General features: G+C 38.4%; 1 protein-coding gene across 11 annotated transcripts in view; it reads right to left on the bottom strand.

The window, feature by feature from the left end:
- The window catches only part of RUFY3 (RUN and FYVE domain containing 3), a 102,166-nt gene that overhangs the window by 13,066 nt on the left and 69,928 nt on the right, over positions 1-19,172 (bottom strand). For 8 of the 11 annotated variants that reach the window (XR_009211804.1, XM_032150622.2, XM_032150596.2 and 5 more), the window contains 7 exons: positions 17,392-17,461; positions 12,629-12,721; positions 10,927-11,010; positions 6,539-6,706; positions 5,921-6,018; positions 1,588-1,707; positions 594-693 (listed from right to left, as the gene is read on the bottom strand). Coding sequence is in view for 10 of the 11 variants with exons in the window: in XM_032150622.2 (XP_032006513.1) it covers positions 594-693; positions 1,588-1,707; positions 5,921-6,018; positions 6,539-6,706; positions 10,927-11,010; positions 12,629-12,721; positions 17,392-17,461 (733 nt within the window). In the remaining variant the exon portion in view is untranslated. Of the gene's footprint in view, positions 1-593; positions 694-1,587; positions 1,708-1,938; positions 4,281-5,920; positions 6,019-6,538; positions 6,707-10,926; positions 11,011-12,628; positions 12,722-17,391; positions 17,462-19,172 lie in introns of those variants that run through there. The other 3 variants (XM_032150653.2, XM_032150662.2, XM_058434073.1) reach the window with 2 other exon arrangements.

Genomic DNA, 19,172 nt, shown 5'->3' on the forward strand with positions numbered 1-19,172 from the left:
ATTTTAGCTCCTTCACCACTGGAGGTGCTGGAGGGGTCTCCTTCTAAGATTATTATGTAGAAATTTCTACTTTTGCTCTTTATTCTGTATTATCTTCCTTTCCTCAAGCCTAGTTCCCTCTCTAATTATTCCCATGAGAAGTTCCTTAATGATACTCAAAGTGAAATCCTCATGATTTGAAAAATGTATACAGAAGCAAATCCACATTGAGGAAAATTCTGTTAAAGGGGAATTCAGGGTTGGAAAGGGATTATTATACTATTTTATTAAAGTTATTATTTAGCAGAAATCCAAGGAACATATATTTTTGTTAAGACACCAAAATAATCTTACTTAAAAAATTATTAAAAGGTAAACAGGGTCACTGTGATTATTAAAATCCCCCTTTCCAAATGAAATCAAGTTAGAGAAAGTATCCTAGAGGCAGACTCAGAATCAAGCTTTCATTTGTTCACACAATTACTAGTTTGCTATCTACATACTTGAGGACACAGCCACTAAGTATGTGATCTGTAAACTGACAGGACTATCAAGGTAGCCTCTAAAATTTAAACTGAAATTAAGTAAAAGAACAAGGGAATAGCAAATATTACCATCTTGGATTCTGACTTCTGGGAACCCCTTCCTGGGATGCTCCTGTCGTTTTGTAATCTTCTTTCTTTTTCCTGTTTTAGTTCTAACTCAAGCTGGTTCCTGAGGTAAGTTGGAGAGGAAAAGGATGAAAAATTGGAATTCTATACAGACATATTCTCTAAAGAATGCCAACCCCTTGTCTTAAAGTGCACTAATTAAGAATGGTTAAGGGCTTGCTGTCAGAGAGACAGGTTTTTAAATGATAATGTTGCCACTTCTAAGCTTAACTGTGTGAATCTGGACACATTTAACCTCTCTAATCTCTACTTTTTTTTGAGATGGAGTCTTGTTCTGTCTCCCAGGCTGGAGTGCAGTGGCATGATCTCAGGTCACCGTAACCTCCATTTCCTAGGTTCAAGCAATCCTCCTGCCTCAGCCTCCCGAGTAGCTGGGATTACCGGCACCCACCACCATGTCTGGCAAATTTTTGTATTTTTAGTAGAGATGGGGTGTCACCATCTTGGCCAGGCTGGTCTCGAACTCCTGACCTCAGGAGGTGATACACCTGCCTCGGCCTCCCAAAGTGCTGGGATTACAGGCATGAACCACTGCGCCCAGCCTTAAGCTCTACTTTAATCTGAAATTGGAGGCAATGATATCACTAATAGGGTTGATATGAAGATATTAGGAGAGTTTGCATGTGAAGTGCCTAAAGTATCTGGCACACAGTAAGAATTCAGGAAATATTACATATTATTATTAGTGTTATTTTGGCTAATAATTACTATTTATCAGGGATCTTGGGCTCTAATTTCCTAATTTTTTGATCACAAAGCATGTTGATCGGATTTGGGGAATGTTGAAGTATGTGAAGCTTTCTGAATTCCACTTCCAGAGAAAGGACATTGCAAAGACAGAGCAAACTTGGCTGGAGGTCATGAGACCCCTTTTCTTGCTGTCTACCCTAAGAATTACCCATGACCACCCTGTCAGCTCAAGCTGCCCCCTCTTCACCGCTGCCTGGTGAGCTCCTCGACTTCCAGCTGCAGACTGTTGATCTTGTCTCCAAAGTCCTGTTTGAAGAGCCGGTTGTCCAACTCAGCAGACTGGCGGCTTCGCTCAGCCTGGCGCAATCTGGATGTGAGCCACATGAACTTGTGATAAAAAACAAAAGCCATGGTGGGGAGGAAGACCAAGTTCACAACACAAAATAAAATAACCCAAGGAAGAATGTACAGAGAGACAGAGAGAGGAAAAAAACTTTGCAGGACACAGGCGAAGAAATTATGGGGGGGGAAAGATGGAGAAGAAACAAATTCTAAAGAAAAGCAAGATGAAGGTGAACCAGGCAGAGGAAAAGCTGATTTTCCATTTTTTTTTTATTCTAGTACTACAGTTTACAGCCATTAGATGATAAACAATAAAACATCACTTTTTAGAAAATCCATATCCAAAGCCAACCTCAAGTACACAGTAATTTAAGTTAAATCCACTTTTTTTTTAAAATTTCCTAATAGGTTTGGTACTTAATTTTTCTGTTTTACACACATAACTGGAACTTGTAAACAGGCAACTACCTTCTTATATGTGGAATTGTAGTTTTTTCTTGTCCTTTCCCCCAAACCACATATATTAAATCATGGGACATTATATATCAACCCTCACCTAGGCTTTGGGTTATTCTATAAGGAAAAGCCTTTGTCAGAGTTTGGCTGTCTCCTTCCTTTCCCATTCCCACAAAAGATGTGTGACTAAATGGACAAAGAACTCAGCACTGGGCCTGTTTAAGACTCTGACCATATTCTCCAGAAGATTCTGATGGATGTTTTCTTCTAAATATCTTATAACTTTGCACCTATAGAGAAGCATGTTTTAGAAGGTAAAGCACTTGAGGCTTTATATAATAGAATTTAAAAGCATGCTATGTGTAGGTTTTAGAAAGTCGAATTTTGGTATTTGATCACTCCTTCCAAATGCTCATAGAAAAGGCAACCCATCACCACAAAAGGTTGACGAAGAGAAGAATACAGTAGGAGCTTTGTTTATATAGGTGCAAATTATAAGAATTAAAATAAGTTCAAGAGCACAGGATCTTCCACTTCCATGAAGTTGGTCTAAACATATGTTCTTTGACTTAATTTTGGTTCAAGTCCAATCTATGCAGGGACCTACATAAGCACACAGGAATCTATCTTACACTCTTAATTCTGGTTTTGCCAAGAAAAAGATAAAGAATTTTAAGAGCTGGAAGTGAAGGGGTTATCTGTGTCCCCACCTAAGCAGCTGAAATGCTGCAAAGCATACCAGAATGAAAAAAAGAGAAAAAAAAAAAAAAAAAAACAAGTATTTTTGTCAGGACCTTTTGAAGGAATGAAGGCTTACATAAAGCCCGTCTCTTCACATCAAAAATCATCTTAAAAAATCAGACTGTTTATAGGATTATTTACAATGTTAAAGCCTAGAAAGGGTTAGTCTGTGGTCACTTAGAAACAGAAGCCCTGCTAATATTGCTTGTGGCTATCTACTGGGAATCTGTATTTTTGTACTAAATAATAATAAAGAATATAAGTTTATCATTCACTTCCTATTCTGAAATGTTTTTCTAATAATTCAATTATTAGCTTCCCAGAACCTTTAGCAAATCCCCATCTGAACAAAGAGTAACAGAAACTCTTAAGTAAATGTTTCCAGGTAAGAAATGACAGGCCAGGTAGACTATCATCATTCATGTCTACACCCTGTCCTTTTTACTCCAATATAAGAAAGGCAGGACATGAAAAATGGGTACTGCATCATTTTTTGTAATAGGAAAGGAGTGTTTTTATTAGAATTGTTCTCTCTGAACTGCCTAAGTAGGAAGCGGAATTGCAGGAAAATGGCAGAGGTAGAAGATGACAAACATGAGGAGGGTTTCCCCAAGCGTCCACATTATTATGTTATCATAGGTTACCTAATTACTAACTTTATCTCTATGTATTTTAAAGAAAGATAAGGATGCTGTTTTTCTTTTTCTTTTTTCTTCAAAAGTCACTAAGGCAAAAAAAGTTGCAAGCAATCTTGGTTACTGAGAATAGAAGTGTAGTGAAATACTAAGCACCATCCTTGGCTTGGGGATTAAACCTATGTAACAAAAGTGAAAAGGGGTCATGGTCTAAGAGACACAGAACTATTTTAGAAGAGTCCAAGTTCACATGGTAGTTACCTCTAGTTCATCACACTGCAATGGCAGAACAGGCTTGCAGATACAGACATGAACAATGCACCGAGAATCTGATATTATCAAGGATTGGGCTGTAAAGGCATCATTAATATATGTACAGAGCTTCAATTCCCTAGGCTTTTTTAAAAAAAGTGGTATTTTTATTTATTGGTCAACTCAGAAATAATTTCTCAAAGTTTATTCAGCTTTTAATTAGGAACTTATACCAATTTTTCTAACCCTGGGGAAAAAACAATAAGAAAAAAAACCCAATCTATATTTCCAACTGGTTTTTTAAAAGTCCAACAAATTCAAAGTCAACTTTTTGGTGACATTTTATGTAGAATCAGAGCTTAAATGTAGTAACTTTCAGATTTCTTCCTTTTACAATTAAGTTGTGATATCAGACTTGCGACATGACCAACTTAAAAATGCCTAATGATGTTTTGGGATCAGTTTATTTGCTGCACTATTTAAGGTCTTTGCCTGTTTCACCAAATCCTTTTCACTAAATAAAATAAAAATGACAATGAAGTGAAAGGGGAATGAGAAAATGGATAAACAGAAAACACAAAAATAGCAAGAGAATAAGTCAGCTTAATATTCAAAGAGATAAGTCATTATTCTCTTTCTGTTTGCTTTAAATTCCAAGTCAAAACATCATTGAAAAGAAATTTGATACATTTCATTTCAAAAGCACAATTTATGAACAGTAAAATCATTTTGTTAAATCATAAACATATAACTGTTTATGAGCAAGTACTTAACCATCTTTCCTAGGTAGACTGATACATTTTTATTTGGCTATATAAGAGGTTTCAGGCTTATTTATAAATTTGCCATTAAGTTTTGAGTTAACATTAATATGCCCTGCTGTTCAGGACCCTTACTGGTTAAGAATCATCTGAATATAAGAAGTCATCCATTAATCCATTCATTCATATTATCTACTGAATGAATGCTTGCGTATTCAAGGCACTGGGACAGATCTAATGAGGGAACTTAAAAGATTCGTTAACTAATCTCAGGGAGCTTACACTCGCATTGGAGGAGACATACATAAAGGGTTAAAAGGTAAAGTAGACAGTGAGAAGTGCCATAAGCAGTATAGATAGACAGGAATATGAAGCTATGGGAGTTCCCAGAAAGGCAGATCATTTCTAGCTGCAAAGAGGTATCAGAGGAAACTCTGGGGAGGTGGCTTTTGAGCCTAAACTTAAAAATGTATCTGAAGAATAAGGGAGTGGGAAGAATTAGGACATTTCTAATTAGTGGAACTCTTGGGAAAGAAATGAATGGGAAAAATGGGAAGTACATCCAGGGACCAGCAGTTTAGTTTTGCTCAAGTGCAAGAAGGGTGACAAGCAGGTGTTAAGGGTAGAAACATCAAATGACCTTGGGTACCACGTCACATTCAATCTTGAAAGACTCCGCCATTTCTCTTGGCTGCTGAGTTGCCAGAGAGAAAATGGTGGTTTCACATAAACAGAGAAAGAGAGTAGCATAGGAATAAGATGTGCTTTGGGCAGACTGAATTGTAGTTACTGGTGGAAGATAGCTGCCCAAAGGATGAAAACTCAAGACTGGTCTCCAGATGAAGGTAAGAGCTGGGGAAACACACTGGAGGTGACAGCAGAAGCTACAGAACTACCCAGGAGAAAGAAAAGGGAGATAAGAGAAAAGGGTTAAAGAAGGGAGAGAAGGATCCAGAATAGATCCTTGGAGGACACCTATCTCTCAGTGCCTCTATATCCCCCAGCATCCAAGTATTCAAAGACTTTAGTGATGAACAATAAAATCACAGAATTACATACATATATTTAAGAGTCCTTTCATGCTTTTCAGTATCCTTCCTCTAACACATGACTCTGACATGGGTTAAGAGTTCTGATGTTCAAAACAGTCACGAAAGGCTGACCTTTCCTTTTCTTTTTCTAAAGGCTAGTCAAGTGATTGGCATTTCCTAAAAACATTTCAGTCATACCTTAGAAAACACACATAACATTCAATTGGCTTTTTTTCTACCGGAATGTCTGATGCTAATTTGGAAGAATTTCATGTATTTTCTATTTGCCGAATGTACAGCACATTCTCTTCACGTCAGCACTGACAATCCAAAGTGTTTCATTAAAGAAACAGGACTTTTACCTTTGTTCAAGTTGTTTAATGGTAGCAGCCATCTGATTAGTCTTCTCTTCCAAGCGACTGTTTAGTTCACTTTTCTGTTTTACTCCTAAGTCTGAACTCTGTTATGGAAAATAATGATAAACAACCTGTAAAACATAAATCCTAAAATACAACCACACATACCTTTTGAATCTAATGGTAAGTGGGAAAACAGAAATGTTCATATATTTCGATATCAGTTAATCCTCAAATGGAAAAAAAAGCAATTTATCTAAAGTTAGTACTGTTATATGCAGCGTTATCACAGTAATAGTTCATCAATGTATCACATTACAGTGTAAAAGCTAATAGAATATATAACTTAGCTGGCATGGTAGACTGCAGAGTAGAAATTAACCTACAGGATAAAAAAGACCCTCACCCTCTACTATAATGTGAAAAGTGGCCATGGTTTTCTAGAATAGCAATACAGGATCCCATGGTGGTCTGATTCTGGAAGTAGTTTATTGGCAGCTAGCATCAAAATGAGATGTGATTCTTTCCTCTCGTAATTAAAGTGTGATTCTGGAGGATAAGATGGGAGAGGGGAGCCCCAGGATTTTAGAGAGCCAGTGAGTCTATTCCTCATATTTCCCCTACCTGCAGCTTAAAGGCAAGTTCATGCTTGAGAGCTCTGAGGTCATCCAGCTGCTGCCGAAGAGATACCAGGGCATCCTGCTTCTCACAGACATCCTTCTCCAGCATCTTCATAGCCAATTCCATCTCCTGCCTCATGCTGATCTGCATCTCCAGTTCTTTCTCAACATCCTGCCCCCAAAGGTAAGTAAATTGCTTACACTCTGTTTCTTCAACTAAGTATAAACCATAATATTTCACAGCAAAAAGTATACCAAAACTCTCAGGTCTGAATATTCTGGCAAAATAGCTTAAGCTACCATTCATTTTCAGAAACATTAAATAATTAATAATTAACAATAATAATTAGGATATACAATAACATTTGCCCAATAATGTACAAATCTGAAAAACCTGCTAAGCCAAAGACAGTGCTATTTAATATGTCTAAAATATACACATATTTGAGACACTTCATTAGACATTAAGACAACTGATGGTCATATCTTATTATAGAAATATACACACAGGGTTACAGTAGTCAGCACAAAATGAAGCAGTTGCAGTCCTCCTAAATGTGAATGTTGTTGATATATTCAAGAGCCCAGGGAACCCAGAGGACCATCTGGGTCCCTGGGGTAACATCGCAATTACTGAGGATGACTAGTATGGTTAAGAGGCTAACAGAATTTTTTTTTTTTTTTTTTTTTGAGACGGAGTCTCGCTCTTTCACCCAGGCTGGAGTGCAGTGGCACGACCTCGGCTCACTGCAGGCTCCGCCCCCCGGGGTTCACGCCATTCTCCTGCCTCAGCCTCCCGCGTAGCTGGGACTACAGGCGCCTGCCACCTCGCCCGGCTAATTTTTTGTATTTTTAGTAGAGACGGAGTTTCACCGTGTTAGCCAGGATGGTCTCGATTTCCTGACCTCGTGATCTGCCTGCCTTGGCCTCCCAAAGTGCTGGGATTACAGGCATGAGCCACCGCACCCGGCCGGAATTTTTTTTTTTTTTTGAGACGGAGTCTTGCTCTGTCGCCCAGGCTGGAGTGCAGTGGCTCAGTCTTGGCTCACTGCAACCTCCGTCTCCTGGGTTCAAGCAATTCTTCTGCCTCAGCCTCCTGAGTAGCTGGGACTACAGATGCGCGCCACCATGCTCGGCTAATTTTTTGTATTTTTAGTAGAGATGGGGTTTCACCATGTTGACCAAACTGGTGTTGAATTCCTGACCTCGTGATCCGCCCACCTCAGCCTCCCAAAGTGCTGGGATTACAGGCGTGAGCCACCGAGCTCGACTGCTAACAGAATTTTTAGTTCACTTAACATGAAACCTCTTTTTGTTTCAACCATTATTACTGCAACATTATTTGGGTGATCAAAGATACAAAGACCTGAGGATCTTCTGCATCTGCCTTGTGCCTTGGGCTCACCTAGGACCTTGCCTACTTTCTTAGTTTCTTTCCTTCTTAACAAACATTTGTCTTACTGTGATAAAAGGATATGAAAAATTTTAAGATTTTTATTATGTGCCACTTCACTGAGATTCTCATTTTACTTGATTAGCATTATAGAAAACAAATCATACTCCTTCTTAAAATGCTGACATATATTATTTCTGCGACCTTTCTTATGAAAAGTATTTTGAGATCTCATTCACAAACACATAGAAGGCAAATGCTAACTATTTTAAGGATGTTAAAATAATATCGCTTTGTTTTCAACAAATCTGAAATTCTGGCCGGGCGTGCTGGCTCACACCTGTAGTCCCAGCATTTTGGGAGTCTGAGGCAGACGGATCACAATCACAAGGTCAGGAGTTTGAGACCAGCCTGGCCAACGTGGTGAAACCCCGTCTCTACTAAAATACAGAAATTAGCTGGGTGTGGTGGCAGGTGCCTGTAATCCCAGCTATTCAGGAGGCTGAGGCAGGAGAATCTCTTGAACCTGGGAGGCGGAGGTTGCAGTGAACTGAGACTGCACCACTGCACTCCAGCCTGGGTGACAGAGCAAGACTCCATCTCAAAAAAAAATAATAATAATAAAATAAATAAATCTAAAATTATGTTATATACTGTCAATTTGTAATATATATATATATATATATATATTTTGAGACACGGTCTCACTCTGTCACCCAGGCTGGAGTGCAGTGCGATCTTGGCTCACTGCAGCCTTAACTTCCTTGGGCTCAGGTGATCTCCCTCCTCAGCTTCCCAAGTAGCTGGGAATACAGGCATGTACCATCAAGCATGGTTAATTTTGTAATTTTTGTAGAGATAGGGTCTCCCTATGTTGCCCAGGCTGGGCTCAAACTCCTGAGCTCAAGCGATCCTTCCAAAGTGCTGGGATTACAGGTGTGAACCATGGTGCTTGGCTTGTAATAATTTTTTAGTACAAGTTAAGTCACCCCTTATTTTCAGGCTTCTCCTTATTCTTAAAGACATTCTGGGGAGGTCCTTGTGTTTGTTATATTATTTAAACTCCAGGAAGAGTTAGTATGTGAATACCAGGGGTTATTAATATAATAACACTAGCACCTGGATAAAATCCAGTACAGGAATAGTATTCCTTGTTATAAATTCTTTTTAAAAAAAGTATGATTGACACATAGTAATTTATGGTGTAGAACATGATGTTTCGATAATATAAAAATTGTGTAATGACCAAATCAGAGAAATGAATGTATCTATCATCTTAAACATTTATCATTTCTTTGTGATGAGAACATTCAAAAGCCTCTTTTCTTTCCAGCATAAAGAAAAGACAAATGTTTAAGGTGATGGGTATACCAAGAACACTGAATTTGGTCTTTACAAATTACATGAGTACATTAAATTATCATATGAACCCTGGAACTATGTACATCTATTATGCATCAATAAAAAAAAAAGAAAAAAAAACAACAAACCTTTCTTCTAACTATTTTAAAATGTGTATTATTGTTAACTCTAGTCACCCCACACTATGCAACAGAAGACCAGAACTTATTCCTCCTAACTATAGTTTTGTACCTGTTGACCAATCTCTTACTATCCCCTGCCTTCTCCTCTCCCTCTGGTAACCACCACCTTACTCTCTACTGTTATGAGAACAATGTTTTAGATTCCATGTATAAGTGTTATCATATGGCATTTATCTTTCTGTGTTTGGCGTACTACACTTCACATAATGTCCTCCAGGTTCACCCATGTTGCCACAAATGACAGGATTTCATTCTATTTTATCGCTGAATAACATCCCATTGTGTATATGTACCATGTTTTCTTTATCCATTCACGTGTTGATGAACACTTAGGTTGATTCCATATCTTGGCTACTGTGAATAGTGCTGCAATAAATATAGGAGTACAGATTATCTTTGACATACTGATTTCATTTCCTTTGGATACATCCCCAGTAGTGGGATTGCTGGATCATACGCTAGACTGATTTTTAATTAATTTATTTTTTATTTTTTGAGACAGAGTCTGGCTCTGTCGCCCAGGATGGAGTGCAGTGATACAATCTTGGCTCACTGCAGCCTCCGCCTCCCAGGTTCAAGCAATTCTCCTGGTCAGCCTCCCAAGTAGCTGGGATTACAGGTGCATGCCACCATGCCCGGCTGATTTTTTTTTTGTACTTTTAGTAGAGATGGGGTTTCACCATGCTGGTCATGCTGATCTCGAACTCCTGACCTTACGTGATCCATCCACCTCAGCCTCCTAAAGTGCTGGGATTACGGGTGTGAGCCACTGTGCCTGGCCCGATTTTCAATTTTTTAAGACAACCTTCATACTGTTTTCCACAGTGGCTATACAAATTTCTATTTTCACCAGCAGTGTGTAAAGGTTCTCTTTCTCTACATCCTTGTCAACACTTATCTTTCAATTTTTTGATAGTTGCCATTCTGATTAGAGTGAGATGATACACTCTCTATCTATATATTATATGTATTTTTTTAATTTCTAAAAAAATCTTAAGACTAATACTGGATGATAAATTTTCCATTTATATCTAAGACCAATAATAAATCAGAAATAACAGCTAAAAATAAAATACAGTAATCCTACATTAATGATTCTTTGTAAAGAAAAGAGGAGCCACCACCTCCAAGAATCTTTGCAGGGATGAGGACTTAGGTAGGAGTGAGACTGCATAGTTTAAAAAAGTAGGTTCTGTATACTTAATATTCTTGTAATACAAACTATAAAAGAAAAAAAATAAAGATTAACAAAATCTTATTGTTGAGAATACTCAGAAAAAGATTGAGAAAGTATGATAAGGAATGTGGGTTAAAAAGAGATAAACCATTTTATAGGATCTAGAATTTTTCAGAACACTACTGATATTCCTAATCTTGGTCTGTATGATAAAACCTCTAAGTGGGCAGTTACCTTTCAATATATTCCTGAACTATTAGAAATTAAGCAAAGTTTACCAATCGTAATTGTGTCTCTTCTTTTAAATGCTTTCTTGCTTCACTTAGTGCTTGCCCTTCTGCAGTTCTGTCTTGCTTGGGACCCTTGAAAAGATAAATAACATTGTACCTATTTAAGGATTTAATCTATACAGAATTAGTAGACACTAACACTGCTACTTAGCAAGAAAAAAAGATCATACTGAATCAGGTATAATAATGAACAAACACAACAAAGAAATTGAAGAAGTCTAGTATATTTTTAAAGGTTAAGCTGAATTGGGGCTTCCTGACACTTTATTTAAAATCCTAAAATAGGTTACCAAACCAGATGGTAGAAGTTTTAAAAATCAGCCTCTAAAAATAACATAGCATTCATTTCAAAATATGAGTTGGGTTATAGGTTTTTTTTTTCTTTTTTGAGATGGAGTCTCACTCTGTCGCCCAGGCTGGACTGCAGTGGCTCAATCTCTGCTCACTGCAACCTCCACCTCCTGGGTTCAAGTGATTCTCCTGTCTCAGCTTCCCGAGTAGCTGGGATTATAGGCATGCGCCACCACGCCCGGCTAATTTTTGTATTTTTAGTAGAGACCAGGTTTCACCATGTTGGCCAGGCTGGTCTCGAACTCCCGACCTCAAGTGATCTGCCCTCCTGGGCTTCCCAAAGTGCTGGTATTACAGGCGTGAGCCACTGTACCCAGCCCAGGGGCTATAGGTTTAAATATTAATACATTCAATCTCCAGAGAATTCACAACTGGTATCTTCAACTATCCAGCAAGATCACAGATAAAAACAAGCAGGTCATAACAAAATTATTCTGAGCAGTCATGAAGTCCATGCATTAAAGTCAATCACTTTACTCATGGAAAACTGCTTTTGTCCCCTCGCAGAGCCTAGTAACTCTTTAAGAACAATTTTAATAACTATGGATTTGAATTCCTAGGGACAGTAGATTAGAAGCATGAAGATAAAAGAAAGTAGAGATCATCCTAGAGATAATAACACTAAGCATCAGTAAAAAGTAAGAGATGCTAGTGAATACATAAAAGATAGGGAAAAAAACTATCCACAGAAATCGGGCAATATTTAAGTGTAGGTGTCAGAAGCTCTACCAATTTCAATAGCCTCCTAAAGTGGCACTATTATAATTTAGTGGGGAATTGTCAATGTTGGTAATTATGATCCTCAGTCATCATAAAGGGCTAAATATATTAAATTATGTCCTTAATTAAGAAGGCTTGGGATTGTACAAAACATAAATGTGGTTTACAAAAGTCTAATTAGACATGTATAAAAAGTTTGCTGCTTTAAGGAATTAAGTTACCTAGAAAATACATTTATATGGTAGCTCTTTCCCAGTGATATATAAATAAGGTGTCACTTCTTATAAAACAGTAACATGGTATAAAAGTAATGGTATATTTAACATAACAAATTGTTAAATACTGTATGAATCATTAGTACATAAAAACAAGAAACTGAATTAGACTGTTTCTTAAAAGTCTCTAAACAGATGTAGGTGGCTGTGAAGCCAAGAAGCATCTTGTAGGAAAAGGCGCATAACCCTCCCACAACATTCATCACACAGTTATGCACGGAGTCTAAATAAAAAGTGTGCTTGATACAGGCCAGCTGCCTAAAATAGTCCTTTAGAGACTCCCCTTTACCACTAACAAGTTGATATGCTCTCAATGAATAGTTTATAAATCCAGTAAGATTAACCTTCCGATTGGATTCCAGTATGTAGGAACTTTCCTCTTTAACTCGTTCCATTTCTTCTTGTAAGGTAATGATCCTGTTGTTTGCAACTGCAAGCTGTGGATAAAATTTTAAAAATAATCTTTTATCTTTTTAAAATGAACACAGTATAAGATAATTCACGATCTGCTAGGATGTAATTCTCAGGCTTGGATATTCCTAGAAAGCAAGCAAGCTATAACCCAATAAAAATGTTCTTATAAGAACTCAAGAGAAATATTTTTCTTTCTTTATTTTTCTGAGACAGGGCCTCACTCTGTTGCCCAGCCTGGAGTGCAGTGGCACAATCTCGGGTCGCTGTAACCTCTGCCTCCTGGGTTCAAGGGATTCTCATACCTTATTAGCCTCCCAAGTAGCGGGGACTACGGGCATGCACCACCATGCCGAACTAATTTTTGTATTTTTAGTAGAGACAAGGTTTCACCATGTTGGCCAGGCTGGTGTTGAACTTCTGGCTTCAAGAGATCTGCCCACCTCGGCCTCCCAAAGTGCTGGGATCATAGGCATGAGCCACTGTGCCTGGTCAAGAAATATTTTTAGAGCAGTCTAAATAAAAATAAAAAATATCTCCTTGGCCAGGTGCAGTGGCTCACGCCTGTAATCCCAGCACTTTAGGAGGCCGAGGTGAGCGGATCACGACATCAGGAGATCGAGACCATCCTGGCCAACATGGTGAAACCCCATCTCTACTAAAAATACAAAAATTAGCTGGGCGTGGTGGTGCGTGCCTGTAATCCCAGCTACTCGGGAGGCTGAGGCAGGAGAATCGCTTGAACCAGGGAGTCAGAGGTTGCAGTGAGCCGAGATCACGCCACTGCACTCTAGCCTGGTGACAGGGTGAAACTCTGTCTCAAAAAAAAAAAAAAAAAAAAAGAAATAAAATATCTCCTTATTGCTACATTTATATGAAAAGTTTTAACTTAAGATTATCTCAAGGGTGTTCTTATAGATGTACACATATTTAGTAAGAAAAAAATTATTTATTAAGAATGTCTATTTCTAAAATGTTTAATAAAGGGGTCCTGCCACACCATGGAATCCATGTGACAAACACTCTATAAGATCTTTTATAGATGATTTCCTAAAAGATTAAAGACACGAACTCCAAAGTTCTCATGCTAAAAGATCCCATTAAGCATTGAGGAGGTTTTTCATTTCAACACCTAAAAAGATCAGGTAATGTTATTAGCAGTAAACTGCTATGGGGAAACATTTATATCTCTTTCTTAGAAGGAAAAAGTAAGGTGGAAACACTTTCCTTCTCTGCATCTACTAAACTCCTGGAGAATGTGAAGGTGCCTGCATGAGGCCGGGAGGAATAACCAAGCAGGCTCCTCTCAGCCAGGCTAGTCTCCTTCTCAATTATTCTCTCCTCACTAGCAGTAGGTGCAGGCTCTGCTCAGTTCCTGTCCTAACATGGTAAGCACAGAGAAGCTCATGCTTTCTGGGGGCAGGCCTGGAAGCCCAATTCTTTCTCAGATCCTGTGGCCTAAAAATGTGCATGAAACCAATTCTGGGCAAGTAGGTTTCCTCTCTAGATCCAAGTATGGCCTCAGGCAGGTCATTCCAAAATCTTGATTTAAGAGAAACTATTGGGAAACCTGATTATGGCTGCAAATCACAGGAGGCTTTACAATTCAGCTTTACCAATAATGAAGTAGACATTTATTTATCTATTTATTTATTTATTTATTTGAGACAGGGTCTCCCTCTGTTGCCCAGGTTGGAGTGTGGTGGCACAATCTTGGCTACTGCAGCCTTGGTCTCCCAGGCTCAAACAATCCTCCCTCCTCAGTATGCCGAGTAGCTGGGACTACAGTGTGCATCACAACACCTGGCTAATTTTTTTGGTGTAGAGATGGGGTCTCACTATGTTTCCCAAGCTAATCTTGAACTCTTGGCCTCAAATGATCCTCCTGCCTTGGCTTCCAAAGGGCTGGGATTACAGGTGTGAGTCACTGTGCCCGGCCTGAAGTGGATATTTATATGTTCATCTGCTTAATTCTTCTTAATTTGTCATTCAGATTCAAAACCCAGGAGGGGAAAAAAGGTCTGCTATCTTTTTTACTGGCCCCCCCCCCTTTTTTTTTTTGAGATGGGGTTTCGCCATGTTGCCCAAGCTGGTCTTGGAATCCTGGCCTCAAGCGATTCACCCACCTTGACGTCCCAAAGTGCTGGGATTACAGGTGTGAGCCACCGTGCCTGGCCTTACTGGCTTCCTTAAACCCAAAATGGAAATGAGAAAAGGCAGAACTAATGAGCCTCATCTGCTCTCTTACAGCATATTTTCTTTAAGAAAATAAGTGTTATTGGTAAAATAAACAAGTAAATGAATAAATATTGTTAGTATTAATATGACTCTAAGGAAGACAAGTCTTATGACTGAGGGAATAAAATTAACAATTATATTTATTGAGTGCTTATGAGGTGTTAGGTACTGTTCTAAGCCCTAATCATGTATTAAATCATTTCATTCACACAGCAATCTCATAAAATGTTATTATTGCTATTTCCATGTTACAGATAAATAAATCAAGGAATAGAAGCTTAAGTAATTGGCCCAGGATTAGAAGACTAGCAAGTGGCTGAGTACGGTGGCTCATGCCTGTAATCCCAGCACTCTGAGAGGCCGAGGTGGGTGGGTCACCTGAGGTCAGGAGCTCAAGACCAGCCTGGCCAACCTGGTGAAACCCTGTTTCTACAAAAATATAAAAATTAGCCAGCTGTGGTGGTACATGCCCGTGGTACCAGCTACTCGGGAAGCTGAGGCAGGAGAACTGCTTGAACCAGGAGGTGGAGGTTAAAGTGAGCCGAGATGGCGCCACTGCACTTCAACCTGGGCGACATAACAATACTCCGTCTCAAAACAAACAAACAAAAACAAAACAAAACAAAATAAAAAACCAAAAAACTAGCAAGTGCCAGAGCCAGGACATGAACCCAAGTAGCCTAACTTTAGAGATCATGCTTAATTTCTATGCTGTACTGCTTCAACATAGTATTAGCAGAATAACAGTAAAAAATCTGTGCTGAACATTCCAAAAGCTTATGTGATAAGATTCTAAGGACCATAAGCATAAATCAAAGTTTTAAGATATATAAAATTTAAAAATTTTCATCCAAAAGTGAAGGCCACAGAGCTGAGTAATAAAAAAGGTATTTTAAAACTATAATAATGAAAATGTTCATTCTAAAGAAAAACTGATTAAAAGCATCTTCCTGACTAGTGCTTTAATTTGATTTTATCTCAAAAAAAAAAAAAAAAAGAAAGAAAGAAAGAAAGAAAGAAGGTGGGCCAGGCGCAGTGGCTATGCCTATAATTCTAGCACTTTGGAAGGCTGAGGCAGGCGGGTCACTTGAGCTCAGCAGTTCAGGACCAGCCTGGGCAATATGGCAAGACCCTCCTCTCTACTAAAAATAGCCAGGTGTGGTGGTGCGTGCCTGTGATCCCAGCTACTTGGGAGGCTGAGGGTGGGAGATCACTTGAGCCCAGGGGGCGGGGGTTGCAGTGAGCCATTGTGCCACTGCACTCCAGCCTGGACAACAGAATGAGACCCTATCTCAGAAAAAAAAAAAAAAAAAAGAAAGAAAAAGAAATAAAGAAGGTAAACTCTTTGCCATCTGGACAATGTTATTTAGTATTTTTCATAAAACCATCTAATGCTATTTAAAGAAAAAATATCTGTAGCTAAGGCTTTGGCAAGTTAAGGAAAAAAATCTTTTTATTAGAAGTAAAACATGAGGTTTTTTTCTGTTCTTATTTTAGGGACTTTTCTAAGAGTTTTCATATTCTTATCTGATCTTCAGAGTTGTGAGGCCAAAAAGGAAGTGTACTGTAAACACTCCCATTTTCCAGTGACGGAACTGAGCCTCTTGGAAGTCAAGTGACTGACTTACTCAGGAGCACATGAGTTACATAAGCATGATTTTTAGGCAGGGATTATTGATCTTCTGACCAGTACTCTTCACCTTATCTATGTAACTGTCCCAGGAAGAAAACAAGGACATAGGCGGTGGGGAGTTTGCCAATCTGGAACATAAATCAATGCCTGGCACATATAAATATTTGTCTAGCTCTAACACATAAACAGTGTGTGAAATGTTCACTGAATGAATAAATGATGAATATGCTATATGCTAAACATTTAATCTAGGCTAGCCCAGACAAAACATGCACACAAAAGAAACCAAGATACTCCATCAACCAGGCAACATGCCCCTACACAGTCTAATTGGGTAAATGAGATCCCTGCAATAAGCCAACTGGGCCATTCTAGTCAGAATAAGGAGTTATGGACCAGGCGCGGTGGCTCACGCCTGTAATCCCAGCACTTTGGGAGGCTGAGGCGGGTGGATCACCTGAGGTCGGGAGTTCAACACCAGCCTGACTAGCATGGAGAAACCCCGTCTCTACTAAAAAAATACAAAATTAGCCGGGGTGGTGGTGTATGCCTGTAATCTCAGCTACTCGGGAGGCTGAGGCAAGAGAATCACTTGAACTTGGTAGACGGAGGTTGTGGTGAGCCAAGATCACGCCACTGTACTCCAGCCTGGGCAACAAGAGCAAAACTCTGTCTCAAAAAAAAAAGAATAAGGAGTTATGTACTACAGTCAATATTATTTGAAAAGTCAAGTTCTTTCTTTCCAAGTTTAAACAAATAAAAATTATTGGTTCTACTAATGCACATTAAATTCTATAAGTCAATCAAAGAATTTCCAAAACTTACCTCCTCTGTCAGTTTAGTGTTGGATTTTTCTAATGCATCTACTTTTGCCTGAAGGTTGTTTACAGTAGCACTATAAAGAGAAGAAAAAAACATGTCACTTTTGAAAAACAGACAATACCCTGTACCTTCCTTTTTAAACCCTTCACACTTACTCTTCAATTCATTGTCTAATGTTCACAATTTTTAATTTTATTTTATTGTAGTATTATTATTATTATTAGACGGTGTCTTGTGTTGCCGAGACTGGAGTGCAGTGGTGCGATTCTCGGCTCACTGCAACCTCTATATCCTGGGTTCAAGTGATTCTCTTGCCTCAGTCTCCCAAGTAGCTGGAGACTATAGGCATGCACCACCAAATCCAGCTAATTATTGTATTTTTTGGTGGAGATGGGGTTGTACCATGTTTCCCAGGCAGGTCTCAAACTGTTGACCTCAAGTGACCCACCTGCCTCAGCCTCTGAGAGTGCTGGGATTACAGGCATGAGCCACCACGACAGGCCTTAATGCTCACAAATCTTGACCTCTAAGCTTACAAAAGGTGGTGTCAGCTTTAACTGCTATATCTTTGGCATTTGAGTTTTAATTCAATAAGTATTTATTCAATGAAATAAAAGAGTTCATTCCCTACAGAATAAACTTTAAGGTTTATCTATATATGGTAATAAGTCTATATGAATTAAATGCTTACATGAACCAAACCCTCTTCTAAATTATGTTATTTGCGTTATTGCATTTATTCCTTTCAACAGCCCTTTATGTTAGGTATTCTCATTTACAGATAAAGCAGCTAAGGCATAGAAAGAGTAAATAATAGTGCCATTGTTTATATTTCATTGTTAACTGTAACCATGTCTTTGCTTGGCTAACATCTCCATAGTTCATTAAAGTCATTATATTAGTTCTTGGTCCCCAGAGAAAATGTACTTAAATTGTTTTGAATTTGCTGGGTGGAACCAAGACTACTTAAAATTTTACTGATAGTAGTATAATCATATTATAAGTTTTAGTTAAATTAAAAATGTCTATTTTTCATAAGAGAACTACAAACAAGATAATAATTAATGAATATATTAATTATTCTTCAAAATTATTCAGTAGTCTTAACATAACAAGAACATCAAAGTACTTGAGAATACCAATAGCTTTTGGATAGCTCTTCTCAGGAGAGAGGAAACTGTTTTATGTTATGGAAAATCCTGAAAATACAGTAGTCCCCTTTTATCTATAGTTTTGTTTTCTGTGGTTTCAGTTACCTGCACTCAACTGTGGTTCAAAAATAGGTAAGAATAGTACAATAAGATACTATTCTCCCTCTGGGACTTCCTTGGGCAAAGCTGGGCATGTATTTTTTTCTTACATGTAAATGAGGATTTTGATAGACTCATGTATTTGTTTAAGTCCCAGATAAGATATCCAAATCTGATTTGGGCTCTCTATGACACAAACAATAGAGGGAAGTATGAGTATGTTTAAAAAACACACATAAATAAGGATTATCCAGTAAGGATTTTTACTTCTCCTAAGATAAAAAAAATAAACTGTGAACATATATACAACACTGAATTGTCATAAGGACAGTGGCCCTTAGAAAATCTTTTGGAAATAATGATTTCTCAATGCACAAAATCTTGAAACTGGTATTTCCAATGCTTTCTTTCTCGTTCCTTCTCTTTCTTTAATTTTTGTTTTGTTTTGTTTTGAGACGGAGTCTCGCTCAGTTGCCCATGCTGGAGTGCAATGGCGTGATCTCAGCTTACTGCAAGCTCCGCCTCCCAGGTTCA

Source organism: Hylobates moloch, unplaced genomic scaffold, assembly GCF_009828535.3.
Source record: "Hylobates moloch isolate HMO894 unplaced genomic scaffold, HMol_V3 SCAFFOLD_2, whole genome shotgun sequence".
Taxonomy (NCBI): domain Eukaryota; kingdom Metazoa; phylum Chordata; class Mammalia; order Primates; family Hylobatidae; genus Hylobates; species Hylobates moloch.